Below are 14,280 nucleotides of genomic sequence, written 5' to 3' on the forward strand. Positions count from 1 at the left end.
GTAAACAGTTTTCAAATTCTGGAGAAATTAAAGAGAGAGGAAAACAAATGTTTCAAATTTTGTTTATAAATATATGGAGGGTGTTCAAAAATATTGTATGCAATTTAAAATAATTTAACATAGTAACTTGTGCACAAACTTTATGATCACCATGTGCATTGCTGCAGGCTATAAATAGGGTTGGAATAGGGGTTTTCCTGACTTCTGGAAAACAACACGGAAAGAATCAGTAATCTTTTAAACAATAAGTCATAAAAATCAGCTCAGTCCCAAGTAATTAATTTCTGTTCTATTTGAGGTTACATTAGCAATACTCATGGACATATTAGCTTTCTAATTAAAGGCCTGAAAGTTTATTTTTTGTCTGATGGTATATAATTTTCAAAGTCATCAGAAATTTGTATTCAAGAGAAATTGTCAGCTTTTTCATTACTTGCCTTGAAGGACAAACTTTGGACTTACCCAATTAAAAATTTTTTTTTCTGAGATGAATCAAAAACTATTATTGATAACATATACTAAGATATATCAATATTTTATATTAGAATATTTGTATATATATAAACATCCATAGAAAATTAACCACCATTTTGTATTTGATAATATTTCCTATACAGTTTTAACACACTGAGAATAAGCGTAATACATTTTTTCAGATTTTCAGTGGCCTTAATATTTCAAAATATTAAATTAAAAGATTCTAAAGGTCATACAAGAGGTTATGTGGGTATAAACCTTATCCCTCTTAAAGTTCAGTCTTCTCATTTTTGCGTGTTATGAATCTGACAAAGTCTTATAACTAGAATCTACAGAGAACTCAAATTAAATTAAGAAAAGTGCAAACAACCCTCTCTATAAGTGGGCGAGAGATTTCAACAGAAACATCTCTGAGGATGACAGACCAATGGCCAACAAACACATGAAAAAATGCTCATCGTCTTTAATCATCAGAGAAATGCATCAAAACCACTCTAAGGATCACCTAACCCTAGCAAGATTAGCCCACATCACAAAGTCCCAAAATACTAGATGCTGGCATGGATGTGGTGAGACAAGAACACTTCTATACTGCTAGTGTGATTACAAACTGATACAGCCTTTTTGGAGAGAAGTATGGAGAATCCTCAAAGATCTAAAAGTAGATCTTCCATTTGATCCTGCAATCCCATTATTAGTTATCTACCCATAAGAACAAAAATAATTTACCACAAAGACATTTGCACTAGAATGTTTATTGCAGCTCAATTTATAATTGCCAAGTCAAGGAAGCAACCTAAGTGCCCATCAACATATGAATGGATCAACAAACTGTGGTATATGTATACCATGGAATATTATTCAGCCATTAAAAAAGAGACTTTACACCTTTTACATTTACCTGGATGGAGTTGAAATACATTCTTCTTAGTAAAGTATCTCAAGAATGGAAAAATAAATATCCAATGTACTCCATACTAATATGAACTCAATATATAAACAATTACATGTTCATAAGAGCAATCAAACACTATTATAGTCCAGTTTGGGGGTAGAAGGACGGGGAGGGGGGAGGACATATGGCAGAAAGAGGGCGGGTGTGAGGTGGGATCTCACCTAATGTGCACATTGTGAGGATGTATAACATGCCCCCTGGGTGAGGGGCTCTTCTACAAATGGAAATTTACTCTGGAAGTGAGAACAATGTAACCTAAATATTGTACCCTCATATTAATTTGAATAAAGTTAAAATAAAAATATAAATAAATAAAGTTCAGTCTTCTCTAGTTAGCCAAAACCGTAATACAGACACAGGGATTGTTTCTTTTAGACCAGTTACTGAAAAGTTTAAAAAAAAAAACAAAAAACTTCCTGTAGTATAATTTTTACATTAAAGGGAAATAGAGAACTAAATTTTATAAATTATAGTCATCTGGATCATATGCAAATGCTTTCACAAATTTCCTTTTATGAGTTCTAGTTAACCTGTACAATCTACAAACGTTAAATTTTCTGTTTTGTCTTTCCTTTCATTTTTCTTAAATAATAGTCATTCTGTTTCAGTACAAAATTTACCACACAAGATTCTTTCTTACACAATGCTGTTTTCCTTTCTGTTTAATCTTTCTTAGCCCCCAAAATCATTTTTCACAAAACAGGATCACAGTTTGTTATAAAGTTAATTATTCAGTTGGTCAAACTGATAATTAGAAGATTTAAAAGGCAAAAATCTTATTTTTTGATAAAGACTCAGTTTCCCAAACAATATAAACAGCTGAAGTATTGCACTTTACAAATCATTCAGACGTTTTATGAAACATAACATGACTTTAAGGTTTTAAGTTACTATAAAGTATTCTGAACCGCAATGTAGGCACCATCCCTGATGTCTTTCCAAGTCCTCCTGAGTCTCCCATAGTCACATGGCATTAAAGATGGCTGCAAAGAATAGGACCCAGCTGTGTCCTTAATTCATTTACCAGGTGCAGAGTTCAAGACAGAAAGCAGGAAGATTAGAGGGTTCAGTTTCTCCCAGAATAGTCAAGGGGCCTCGTAGCTGCTGTCCTAGGCAAGGAAAACATGTACCTAGGCCTCAGAATTCAGAGGTTCAAAATCAAGAACATAAGCTCACAGTCAAATCCAGAAAAATTTAGAAATATTACAGAAGTGGCAGTTCTATAATCTTTAAACATCTGAACTTTAATAGTAGGTTTAAAAATAGTTTTATTTATCAATACCAGGCACCTGAACAAAAAGGTGTTTGAGTTCTTTTCTGTTTTCCTAATAAAATACTCAATGTAAGTGCTTACTTTTTCTTTCTTTGTTAAGCCAATTAATTAGAACTCTTTTGCATATTTTGATAGTGAAATGTCACAGGCACATGACACACAAGCAGACAGACACACAGACAGAAGCGGAATTTATATTTGTTAGTTTTTAAACATTTTTATTCATACTATTAATCTTTCAGTTACCTAAATTATTTATTTTAGCAGTTTAGGTTTTAATTATCATTTTAAGTTATTTTTATGTTAACCATTTTTATACCCTGTAAATTAGATACATATATAATTTCAATTATTGCTTTTAAACTCAAAAATTCTACCAAGAAAAAGAACAAATATAAGTATTTTAACCAAACTTGTTATTTTAAACAATGTAACATCATTATAATAATTCAAAGATCCACTTAAAGGCCATTTTCTTCCAGAGTCAAAATGATATATTGGCCTGGCCATGTTACAGTAAAATGTCTTTGCCTTTTTAGTCACAGGCAGGTACCCATGCTGAGACTGGTTAGACAGAATATGTCCTACTGGGCTGTCATTTGGGATTGGGGCCTGAGCTCCCATAATGCAGACTAGATACAGAAAAGCCAAATTTCTCAAGAACAAAACCAGAACTAATGAGAACTAACATTCTCAGCGCACAACCAGAATAAAGCAGGTGGACCTCAGTGATTAACAGCAGCAGGTGCATGACAGCAGAGCCAGAAGACTCCCAGGAGAAATCTAGGCAGCCTGGCTTGAAGCATGTGAGCACCTGCACCCTGCACCTCTGGGCTGGCCTGTCCAGGTGACCACTAGGCTTCCCTGGCAGCACTTAACAGAGCAGTCTAGGGGTCCCTTCATGGTTGCCAAAATGTTATTGGATGAAGAGGATTTGGCTGCCTGTCACTGTCAGCCAATATGTACAGACAGGGATAGGTCCACCAAACTTTGTCAGGCAGCCAGGATTCTGGAGAACAATGAGAAGAGCCTCTCCAACACTGTTCTGCTCTTCTACTTCTAAAACCACAGCTTTATACATAAAATTCAAAGTAAAAATCATGTTAATCTTTATCTTAATAATTGTCATAACCCATGACCCATAATAACAATCAGCATTACCCAGGCCCAAAATAACATTCCAATTTAAAAGTTAATCATCTAAATCAATTGCCCTAAACTACTCTAGACATACACTTTTAGGTTAAAGCTGAATTTACAAAACAGTAAGAATGGGAGATATGAGGTAAAGGTCACATAGGACCTAAACTGACCAGACCATCTGTGTTGTCTCAGCCCTAGCCTGAATGACTCTATCTTATTCTCACTGCATGGCCTTTCAGTTGCAGAGAGCATCTGGTCCTCAACCACCTCTAGAATACGGATGTGGCTTCTCTTTCTATCTTTCCTCAGTGGACACACTGAACCTGATCTCACATTAGCTGTCTGGTACCCAGACTGCCTCTTCTAGACTATTTCCCCACCTAGAGTCCTTCCTCCCCAGGCCCATCTCCACCTGTTGACCTTCAAGACCTAAAGCAAATGCCGACTCCTCCATAAAGCCTTCCCTTAACCCTCACTTTGGTCAAAATCTGTCTCTCTTTCCTATGCTTCTGAACCTTGTTAGCAATATTACAATTTTATTAAATGTCCTTGTGGTTTAGAACCCAGCTCTGGAACCAGACTACCTAGGTTTAGATTCCGGCTGCCACTTACTAACTTGAGCAGGTTTCGACAAGTAATGAAACCTTTCTGTTCCTGCTCTGTAAAGTACGGATAATATTAAGTAGCATTTCCCTCAGAGTTATGGAAATTGTGTGAGTTAATAGTATAAAGTATTTAATTGCACTTTATACTATTAACTCGCACAAAGCACTTGGAAATGTTAACTGTTGTTATCTTTGCCCATCTGCCACACCCCTCGCAGATGGTGAGCTTCTTCTGGTTAGGGATCTAACCCTGTGTAAGTCTCCCTCGGTTTCTTGCGCTTATGAAGTATTCAACAAATGGTGGAAGAAGGAATCAATTCTCTTGGTGTTTCAGAAGAAAACAATATCACAGCTTCTAGTCCAACAGATAATACTACAAATCTCAAAATGAATTTTCCATCCAAAGTAATAAATACAAGCCAAAGAACTTTGTACAACATCTGTCAACCTTTTATAAAATCTGCTCATTTTCAGAGATGTTGCCTCTGGTTTTGAAGGTAGCTCCCCACAGTGTTTCACTAACACTTTCCTCTAAGTATTGCACCATGTTCAATGATGAAGGCGATGAACTTTTAGCGCTTCCAAAAGCAGAGGGCAACTGCTGAGAGGGGTGTTCTATAGCCTGCTCTTCCCAGAATTTGATTAAAAGTATGATCTTTAGAGCATTGGCCAACAGCATCATGGTCACTCTCTACGTCATTCCCAGGGGAAAAAACAACCCTAGGTTACCTAAATGCTATCAACTTGGCTAAGACCAAATAAATATTTATTGACAACCTAAGCAGCTTCATAATTAAATCAATGCTGTTAGAGACAAAGAAAGTGCTAGATGCAGTTTTTCTTCATGTCCCACAATATCTATTCTGAACTTTAGAAAGAGCAGTTACTGGGGCTTGGGAGGGAAGACTATATATTATGTAGGGTCCATATCTCAAACTTTTCCCTGGGAAATGAGAGGTTCTTGGAGATTACTTTAAGGTCAGTACCCTTCTGTCTTGAGCCCTGTGGGCTCCTCCTCTAAGTAAAATGCTAATCTCAAAATAAACAAGATGCTTTCCAGGTCATTGCTAATTTTAACACTTTGGCTTAGAATTGACTCAACACTGCCTCTTTGCTGGATGGATAAGCAAAAGACTCAGAGCTGAACACTGCCCAGACAAGCAGGCAGCCAGATGAAGTGAGTATCCAGGGAAAGGGGCCGGCATTCTCAAATATCTCCTTGCTTCCTTATAACTCTCTGTTCAAGCGTCCTCCCTAGCATCTTCCTTCTGCCTCCTTCCTCTCCCTTCTTTAAAAAAAAAAAAATGGAAAAGATGAACTGGGAATCTACATGGCAACAGCATCATCTGGAATGAATTCCTTTGGAATATTCTCTCTTGGAAATCTGAAGCCTTCAGGGCTGGGCAGGCAAGAATGGCAGTGGGCACTACAGGGACCTCTAAGCAAACCCACACCTGCTTGTTTACTCAGTCATGTCCCTGAATACCCAGAAGGTCTAAACTTAGGAACAAGTCAGGGGAGAGAGGAGTTTATCAACCCTTTGCCCTCAAGCAAAAGTGCTTCGGAATGGTTATATTTGGCGCTGTGCTGTTACTAAAGGTGGCATATTATTCAGAAATTGAGTTGAGTGCTAAACAAATATTTCTTTAAAAACCAAAGCTGTATGAGATCAGTGAGTCACAGTGTGGCTAAATAATGGGCGATAAGATAAGCATTGATCTCCTAAGGTGGTGCTGCTCTTAAGGAAGTGAGCCTTTATCAACCTCTTCCCTCAGATTAACTGCTTGCTTTCTGGGTGTGCATTGGTGGAATCATACCTTCTTGTTTCTCTTCTCTCTATCTCTCTCTCTCTTCCTTCTGTGTGACCACTCCCCCAACCCACTAAGCAAGGGTGTCTTTCTGCCGTCTGCCTCATAGAAGAGCACGTTCACTGAGAGAGTCTAAAGTTAATTCTTGAGCTGGGCACCCAAATGTTTGAAGCTGCTAGGGCCTTTGTAGAGCAGATACATCAATAGGACTGAGAACTGATGGTTTTGTCTAATTATTGAATATAGTTAAGTTCCAAGGCACCATTTAGAAATTGATGGGCTATATAGAGTTCACAGTTTACTCAAACAGTATAGCATAATGGTTAAAAGCATGGCCTCTGAAACTAGGTTTTCTCTGTATGTCTTCCTCATCTGTAGCACGGGGATAATAATAAATTTACCTCATGGGGTTGCTGTGAGGTTTAAATGATTTAATGTGATTAAATGTAAAACTCTTGGAATTGTACCTGACAGTGAGTACTTAATAAGTATTAACTGGGATCATCATCATAATCATCATTATCATCATCACAGATACTGGAATTTAAATCTCAAAGAAATTAAAAGGTAACAGGATAATGTATTTAATAACTAATTAAAATTTAAATATGCTAATAACAACCCTTTGTATTTCTATATCATCCTTTTCTGTGGAGCAGAAAACGCTCTAGAGCAGTAATTTTCAGCCAGTGTGCTGCGGCACACTGATGTGCCATGAGAGGATCTTAGGTGTGCCTCAAACATTTTTGAAGATCATTAATTAAATTATTTTTGAAAGAAGTTCAAAGTACAGTAAGTATATTCTCTTTTTTACCCTTTTTTTTATCTAAATAATTTGTGTGCCACAAAAGTTTAACTATAGGTTCAAGTGTGCCATGAGATAAAAAAGATTGAAAACATTGCTCTACAAACATCCTGGAGCAAATGTCTTCTCCAGTTAAAAAAAGATAAAGAAGCAAATAGATTGCCTTAACAAAAAGCAAATGAAGACACTCCAAATGACTGAAGAATGAAAGGGCTACAGACCTTGAAATCAGAAGAAAATTTCCTTTCCTTTCCCTGTTTCTCCCTAAATGAATCGCAAATAGTCTTTTACCTCTACTAGAGCCATGTCATAAGCCTTTTTCCCCCAAGTTGTGATGTCCTTTTTTGGATTGGGTCATATCCTAAAAGCCTATGCGCTTTGGTGCAAATGAAGGTAGATGAGGAGATAAGAAAGGAAACAAATTCAATGTGTTAGCCAAGATACTGCTGTCTTTTAACATAGTTTAAAACAATGTTATCTGTTATACCTAGATTAGCAGAGATATGGAAGTATAATTTTTATTTTTATTTTTTTGGAGACAGGGTCTTGCTTTGTGACCTGGGCTAGAACGCAGTGGCATCATCTTAGCTCACTGCAACCTCAAACTCTGGGACTTAAGCTATCCTTGTGCCTCAGCCTCCCAAGCAGCTTGGATTACAAGCATGGGCCACCATGCCCAGCTAATTTTTCTACCTTTTATAGAGATGGGGATTGGGATGTAGGGTGGCAGGTCTCATTCTTACTCTGGCTAGTTTCAAACTTCTGGCCTTAAGGGATCTTCCCGCCTAGGCCTAGCAAAAATTCTAGGATTACAAGCATGAGCCACTGCCCCTGGCCATGGAAATGTATTAACAATATTCCAGCATCGAGCAGTAGAGGGCAGCACTATCCTTCTTTTGCAATTGAGCACTCCTGGGAAGGAAAATGTTAATAAAAGCAATGCTCCTGACTACTGTGCCTGTGTATTTACTTTTTCCATAGACTTAAAAAAAAAAAAAATTAGAATGTTTTTCTTGTTGTTTAGGTGATTATATAAAAAGAACGTCATAGACTATCTTCTTGAAGTGGTAGCCCAGGTAATTGATGAAAAACATGGAAGGTTTTAGGTTCCCCACTCAGGATATGTGTCTGTCTGGCAAAGATAAACAGTAGCTTGACCCTGCGTAATCAGATAGTGTTATTGTATGAACAGACCTAATGCTCCTGCATTTTCTGGACAGAAGTCAGTCTACTGAAATAGCAGGATGTGGTTTTTTAAAATGTGCATAACTCATATAGTCTTAACCCTGATAACCACTTATAAATTCTTATTCATTGCCTTTATTCTGCTGCGTTAGTATTCCCCTCCGTCACACCTGGGTCAGATCAGAACTATCTGAAACAGAGAATATGTATTCTGACTTTAAAGAATGATGGCAGACATGGTGGATAGGGAATGTCTTTCATGGGATTGCAGTTCACTAAAGGGTTATGTGTAAATAGCAGGGAAATCAAAGCCTTGCATGGTAGTGCTCATTCTGTCACAGTATGATTTAAGTTTATCTATCTGATGAATAAGAAGAAAAAATAATCCATTATTTTCTATTAAATGTTACTAGATGCTGGCAGGATTACAGAGAAGTCAGAATAATTCTAATTTTAACAAATATATAACCACAGTATTCATAACACATTTGAACTCTGATCTAACCATCGCAACTTTTGGCAGTGATTCTTCAGTGCCAATTTAAGTAAATCCCACTAGGAATAACAGCTGGAAGACATTGAGTCTAGTTCCCAGCTCTGCCATGTGAATTTGGGCAAATTACAACCTCTGAGCTTTTGTTTCCTCATCTGAAAGATGGAGATAATACCTCCTAGATTTGTAAAAGAGTCAAGTTAGAAAATGCATATTAAAATGGTTTAAAAGCCATGTAAGTACCAAATAAGTATTTCTATCCCTGTAGTCCCAAAAGACTCCTGCCTATAAAATTTTGTGTCACTTTTCCTCACTTGGTATCATTAATTGCCTGGGATTGTCAGTTAATTTTCTTTTTTTTTTTTCTTTTTATGGTGAAAAGGTATGTATTTAGAATTAGTCAGCTGGATGTGGTTTAGATGATCCCAATTTTGTTGGCAACAAACAAAGGACCATAATTAGGAGCCAATCGAACATACACCTTCTTTTCACCATCAGGCCTAAATGGGGTGTTGACTTTGGCCATATGGAAGTCATGGAGCTTCCTCACTGCCTGTTTGGTCTGGCACTTGCTGACTTTGACATCCACAGTGAACACAAATGTGTTGTTGTCTTCTGTCTTCTTCCTGGCAGACTCAGTGGTCAGGGGGAACTTGATGATGGCTCTGTGGTCAAGTTTGTTTCTCCTGGGGCCACTCTTCCAAGGATATCTGGGCTGCCTTGGCCTCCACAGTATCCTCGGCTGCCACAGGTGGGTAATGTATGGTTCTTTTTTCTTGCATCTGTGCACACCTTTGAGCATTGCCTTCTTGGCCTTCAAAGCCTTGGCTTTGGCTTTGGTTTTGAGAGAAGCAGGAGCTTCCTTCTTCACCTTTGGCACCATCTTATGAGAAAAGAGATTGTTTAGTTAATTTTTATGTATATTTAACTTTTTCTTCCCAGTGTGATTGCTAGTTAGTTCCTTGAGACCTGATACATATCGTGATATCCTTTAAAGAAGCAAGGTATTTAGGTATTTGTTGGTTGATTAAAAGCAGAAACAATAATGCAGAATTAACTCTTGCGGTTAATTGTGGTAAACAAAAAAATAATATTTATACCATCTTAGACATTTTTAAGTATACAGTCTAGAAACACACATTGTTGATCAACACATCTCTAGAACTGTTCATCCAGAATTAATTCTATGTAACTACTTTCCACATCGCTGGTACCTGGTTTCCAAAGAGCTTCTTTATTGATTGGGCAAAAACAAGAAAAGAATGTAGGACTTTCACTGTGTGGTGATGGATAAGTGGAGTACAGTAATCAAAAGATTTCCACTCTGTTTTAAATTCATCCTCTCCTCTTGGAGGTTCTGCCCTATTTTCTCTCTAACCTGTAGATTAGCCATTTTCTATGGTCCTGAGAGTAGATACAAGCAAAGAATGTGTCTCTATAAAGTGTTTTCATGAGTCATTTGTGTCCAGGATATAATTAAATTTTTATGAGAAGGAAACTATCAGGTCAAAAAAAATAAAATTATTTGCTAAGTATTTGATTTTCAGGACATCTGACTTTTGTTAATTACTGAAAATAAAGTATGAACTTTAATACTTTATTTCTATTATAATAAGGTTTTTATTTAGCTGTTATGTGTGAGAACTAGAGTATAGAGAGATATTGTCCCAGAAAAGAACTCTGCAATAGCTGTAGAAAGCTCTGGAAAACTCTGAGGATGGCATGTATTTAACTCTCAATATGTACTCTTAAAAACATTACACATTTCCAAGCACAGATCTTCATCTAATGTCACGACTGTCAATCATCATGTCAAATTCCTTTGGGATTTTAAAAAATTGGTTTTCTCCTTTGCTTTACACAAAACAAACTCTAGATAAATATAAGATTTAAATACTTAAAACTACAGACAAAACAGAAAAGATAATAAGGATTTTTGAAACATAGTATTAGGGTGGCATACACTTTCCTAATCATGACACAATCTCAGAGGCCATAAACAAAATAAATTTGACTTTGTATGGTAATAGATACCATAAGTAAAAATGTGATAACTTAGAAAAATATTTGTAACATGCTTATCAGTCACATCTATTATATACTCAGAGCTTTATTGTATTGGTAGGAAAATGAGTTAAGGATATAAAGAAATCAATCAGAAAAGAATAAATACAAATGGCCGAAAAACATGCCAAAAATTATCCTCATTATTAAATTGAAACTAAACCAATTTATAAACTTTTATCCATCAGATTGACAAAAATTAAAAATATTGAAAAATAGTGTTAAAGTGAAAGAGCATTGACAGGTGTTGACTAATTAATAAAGTAGTGATTTTTTAAAAATGTAAATCCTAAGATGCTATGTCTGAGGCCCTCATAGGTCCTGATATCAAGCAGACACTCTGTAAATATTGGTTGAAGAAATGAATGAAGATGATACCTCCATCAGAGTTAATGCAAAACTGCCTAGTGATTAGTGTTCAACATAGAGTTAAGTGTTCAGCAGATACTAGTTCACTACTTTCCTGGGAATATATGGGTGCTTAGTACTTGCCTACCATATCATAGGGTTTATTTATTTAAAAGCATTTATACAGAACTTACTATATCCTGGATGCTGTTCTAAGTGCTTTACACACACTAACTTCAAATTGTATAGCAACTGAAATAGGTGTTCATATTATCCCATTTAATAGAGGAGGCAGCTGAAGCAAAAAAAAAAAAAAAAAAAAAATTAAACAATTTACCTGAGGTGACACAGCTAGATAATAGTGGGGATATGAACACAGACAGCCTGGTTCTTGGGTCCCTGTTCCACCATGCTGTATTGTGTCCCATGTGGTAAAAATTTATTGGATGAAAGAATGAATGAGGTGTCACTGTTTGTTGAAATTTTACTGTGCTTTTGTCCTAAAGAGCTCAGAATATTTTCTATTAACTCATGCCAAGATATTAAAACATTCCCACAACTTCTCTTTAGTGGTATAGCATATTTTTTAAAACATTTTTTTAGTGTGTGATTGGTTCACTATGTTTCAAAAAGAACGTGGGAGGTTGTTATTCCTATGATGAGGTCACTGCATTTGCTTTCTGACATCATTATAATTTCCATGACAACAGGGCCAAGGCTCCGACAGAGAAACATGTGCATCTTGCTCTAGAAATGGAAGAGGGATAAGGGCTTACAGAGAAGAATTATATAATACTGTCAAAATTATTTAAAGGGGTAAGGTGGTATGTGTATGTGTTCTAATCTTTCACATAATTAACGCAATGGGTCTCCACCTTTTCCAGACAGGAATGTTTCTTCTGTGCCTAAGCTTCGTAGATTTCTTTAGAGCTTGCTCTTTTTTGTTTAGTTTTAGTTTTACTTTTTCATTCCATAACTTAATACCAGTGTTTGTTTTTCTTCATGACTTATTCATTCATTCCATAAATATTAATTGGCCGTCTACTATGTGCCAGCATTGTGCTAGGTGCTAAGGCTAAACAGTAAACAAAAGGACAAAATACCTGACCTCGTGGATTCTGTCATTTAATGGCAAAGACAGAAATAAGAGCATTGTACAAATAAAATTACTAAGATACAGACATGGCAAGAGCTACCTACCTTCATGGAAAAGGTACATAAGAGCATATAATAGGAAAGAAGGCCAGGTGTGGTGGCTCACACCTGTAATCCTAGCACTCTGGGAGGCCGAGGTGGGTGGATCACCTGAGCTCATAAGTTTGAGACCAGCTGAGCAACAGTGAGACCCCCATCTCTAAAAAATAGCCAGGTGTTGTAGCAGGCATCTATAGTCCCAGCTTCTTGGAAGGCTGAGGCAAGAGGATCACTTGAACCCAAGAGTTTGAGGTTGCTGTGAGCTGTGATGTAAGGGGATTCTACCAAGAGACACAAAGTGAGACTCTGTCTCAAAATATATATATATATATATATATATAAAATAAGAGGAGGAAATTAATCTAGTTGAGGGAGGGAATGCATCCACTTCTAATTCCTACCCCAGCAGCACTTCTGAGACCGTACATCTCACACATATTAATCTTAAATATCTGGAGTCCATTTTAGCAGCCAATGTTCTCAAGAGAAATGGTCCGTTAAAAATAATATGTTTAATTTATTGTTTTGTTATTTTATAATGGCTTCTAGCTCTTTTTTTTCCCCAAAAGACAAAAACACAAAGATATCACTTTTAAAAATCTAATTTGTATTCATAGGATAGAAGTAATTTTATCTTTGTGATTCAATTGAGAAATGTGAAGAAGAAATTTACTCCAAGAATAATATAGATCTTGAGTAAGTTAAAGAAAAAAATAACAAGAGAAGGGAGAATCAGAAGCATGTATTTGTGTGTAGTATTCTTATTTTATTTAAGACAAGAATCCCTAAAGGTTGAAGAAGAAAACCAATACTGGCACTTCCCAAGGAGGACAGCTTTGTCATTGGCTGTATGTGGACATCACCAAAAGACTTGCAGTGTCTCCTTCATGCGCGATGGGCATGGTGGCCAAAGCTGGGCTGCAGAATCTTCTTTGGAAGACCACAGTACCAAAAGAGGAGGTGATGGGCAGAGACAAGTATAGTTCAGAGCTGGGACTTCTGTTTTCCCAAGGGAGCATTGGGAACTGAGCCATGGAAGGCATTGGGATAAGCACTCGAAGGTCCACAGGTTCCCATCAGGATTCCCCAGAAGGAAAGGTTATATAAATAGTCAGAGACAAGAAACCATATTTGGAAAGCTTCAGAATTATAGATGGTATGACAACCAATAGCCTTGGAATGCCTTTAATGTCATGTTCAGGATGTACCCCTGGTTTTGTTTTGTTTTTTCTTGAGACAGAGTCTCACTATGTTGCCCACAGTACAGTACCATGGTATCACAGCTCACAGCAACCTCAAACTCTTGTGCTTAAGTGATTCTCTTTCCTCAGCCTCCCAAGTAGCTGGGACTACAGCTGCCAGCCACAACGCCCAGCTATTTGTTGTTGTTGTCATTGTTGTTTAGCAGGCCCAGGATGGGTTTGAACCCACCAGTCCCAGTGCTCCCTAACCACTGAGCTATAGGCGCCGAGCCAGGATGTACCCCTGTTAAGGGCATGGGATCCGAGGGTGGAGGGCATCCTTGCTTCAGTGATGTAGAGGAAGGGCCTCTTTGCCCTCCATCTTTCCTCACCCTGTATCCCCTTCTCTTCTCACTCCCTGGTTATACCAAGTATTTATCATTTCAGTGGCATCTAGTTTTTTGTACAGAATTTGGTTCACTATGATGTTGCGCTCACTACCTTTTATCTAGGCAGTTACTAATCCCTGTGGTCCTCAGACAGTGGCAAAGTGTCACCCGGGTGCTTGTTAGGAATACAAAATCTCAGGCTCCACCCTAGGCCTACTAAATAAGAATGTGGATTTTAAGAAGATCCTCAGATTTTTCCTAAGCACAATAAATTAAGAAGCATCACTTTGCCCCCATCAGCTTCCTGGACTGTAAAATGAATAAGGTCATTCCTGGCTCACCTTGTTCACAGTTTTGGAT

The 14,280-nt window shown here is 37.2% G+C and overlaps 1 protein-coding gene across 1 annotated transcript; it reads right to left on the bottom strand.

Moving 5' to 3' along the window:
• Nucleotides 1–8,936: 8,936 nt before the first annotated feature.
• Nucleotides 8,937–10,585, bottom strand: LOC128582114 (60S ribosomal protein L23a-like). The gene has a single exon (XM_053585694.1). The coding sequence runs from the start codon at nucleotides 9,625–9,627 to the stop codon at nucleotides 9,160–9,162; it is 468 nt and encodes a 155-aa protein (XP_053441669.1). The 5' UTR covers nucleotides 9,628–10,585; the 3' UTR covers nucleotides 8,937–9,159.
• Nucleotides 10,586–14,280: the final 3,695 nt, after the last annotated feature.

The sequence above is a fragment of the Nycticebus coucang genome, chromosome 3, assembly GCF_027406575.1.
Source record: "Nycticebus coucang isolate mNycCou1 chromosome 3, mNycCou1.pri, whole genome shotgun sequence".
Taxonomy (NCBI): Eukaryota; Metazoa; Chordata; class Mammalia; order Primates; family Lorisidae; genus Nycticebus; species Nycticebus coucang.

Bases quoted from the DNA above. Each gene is read 5' to 3' on its own strand.
- LOC128582114 (XM_053585694.1), bottom strand. From the start codon at position 9,627: ATGGTGCCAAAGGTGAAGAAGGAAGCTCCTGCTTCTCTCAAAACCAAA.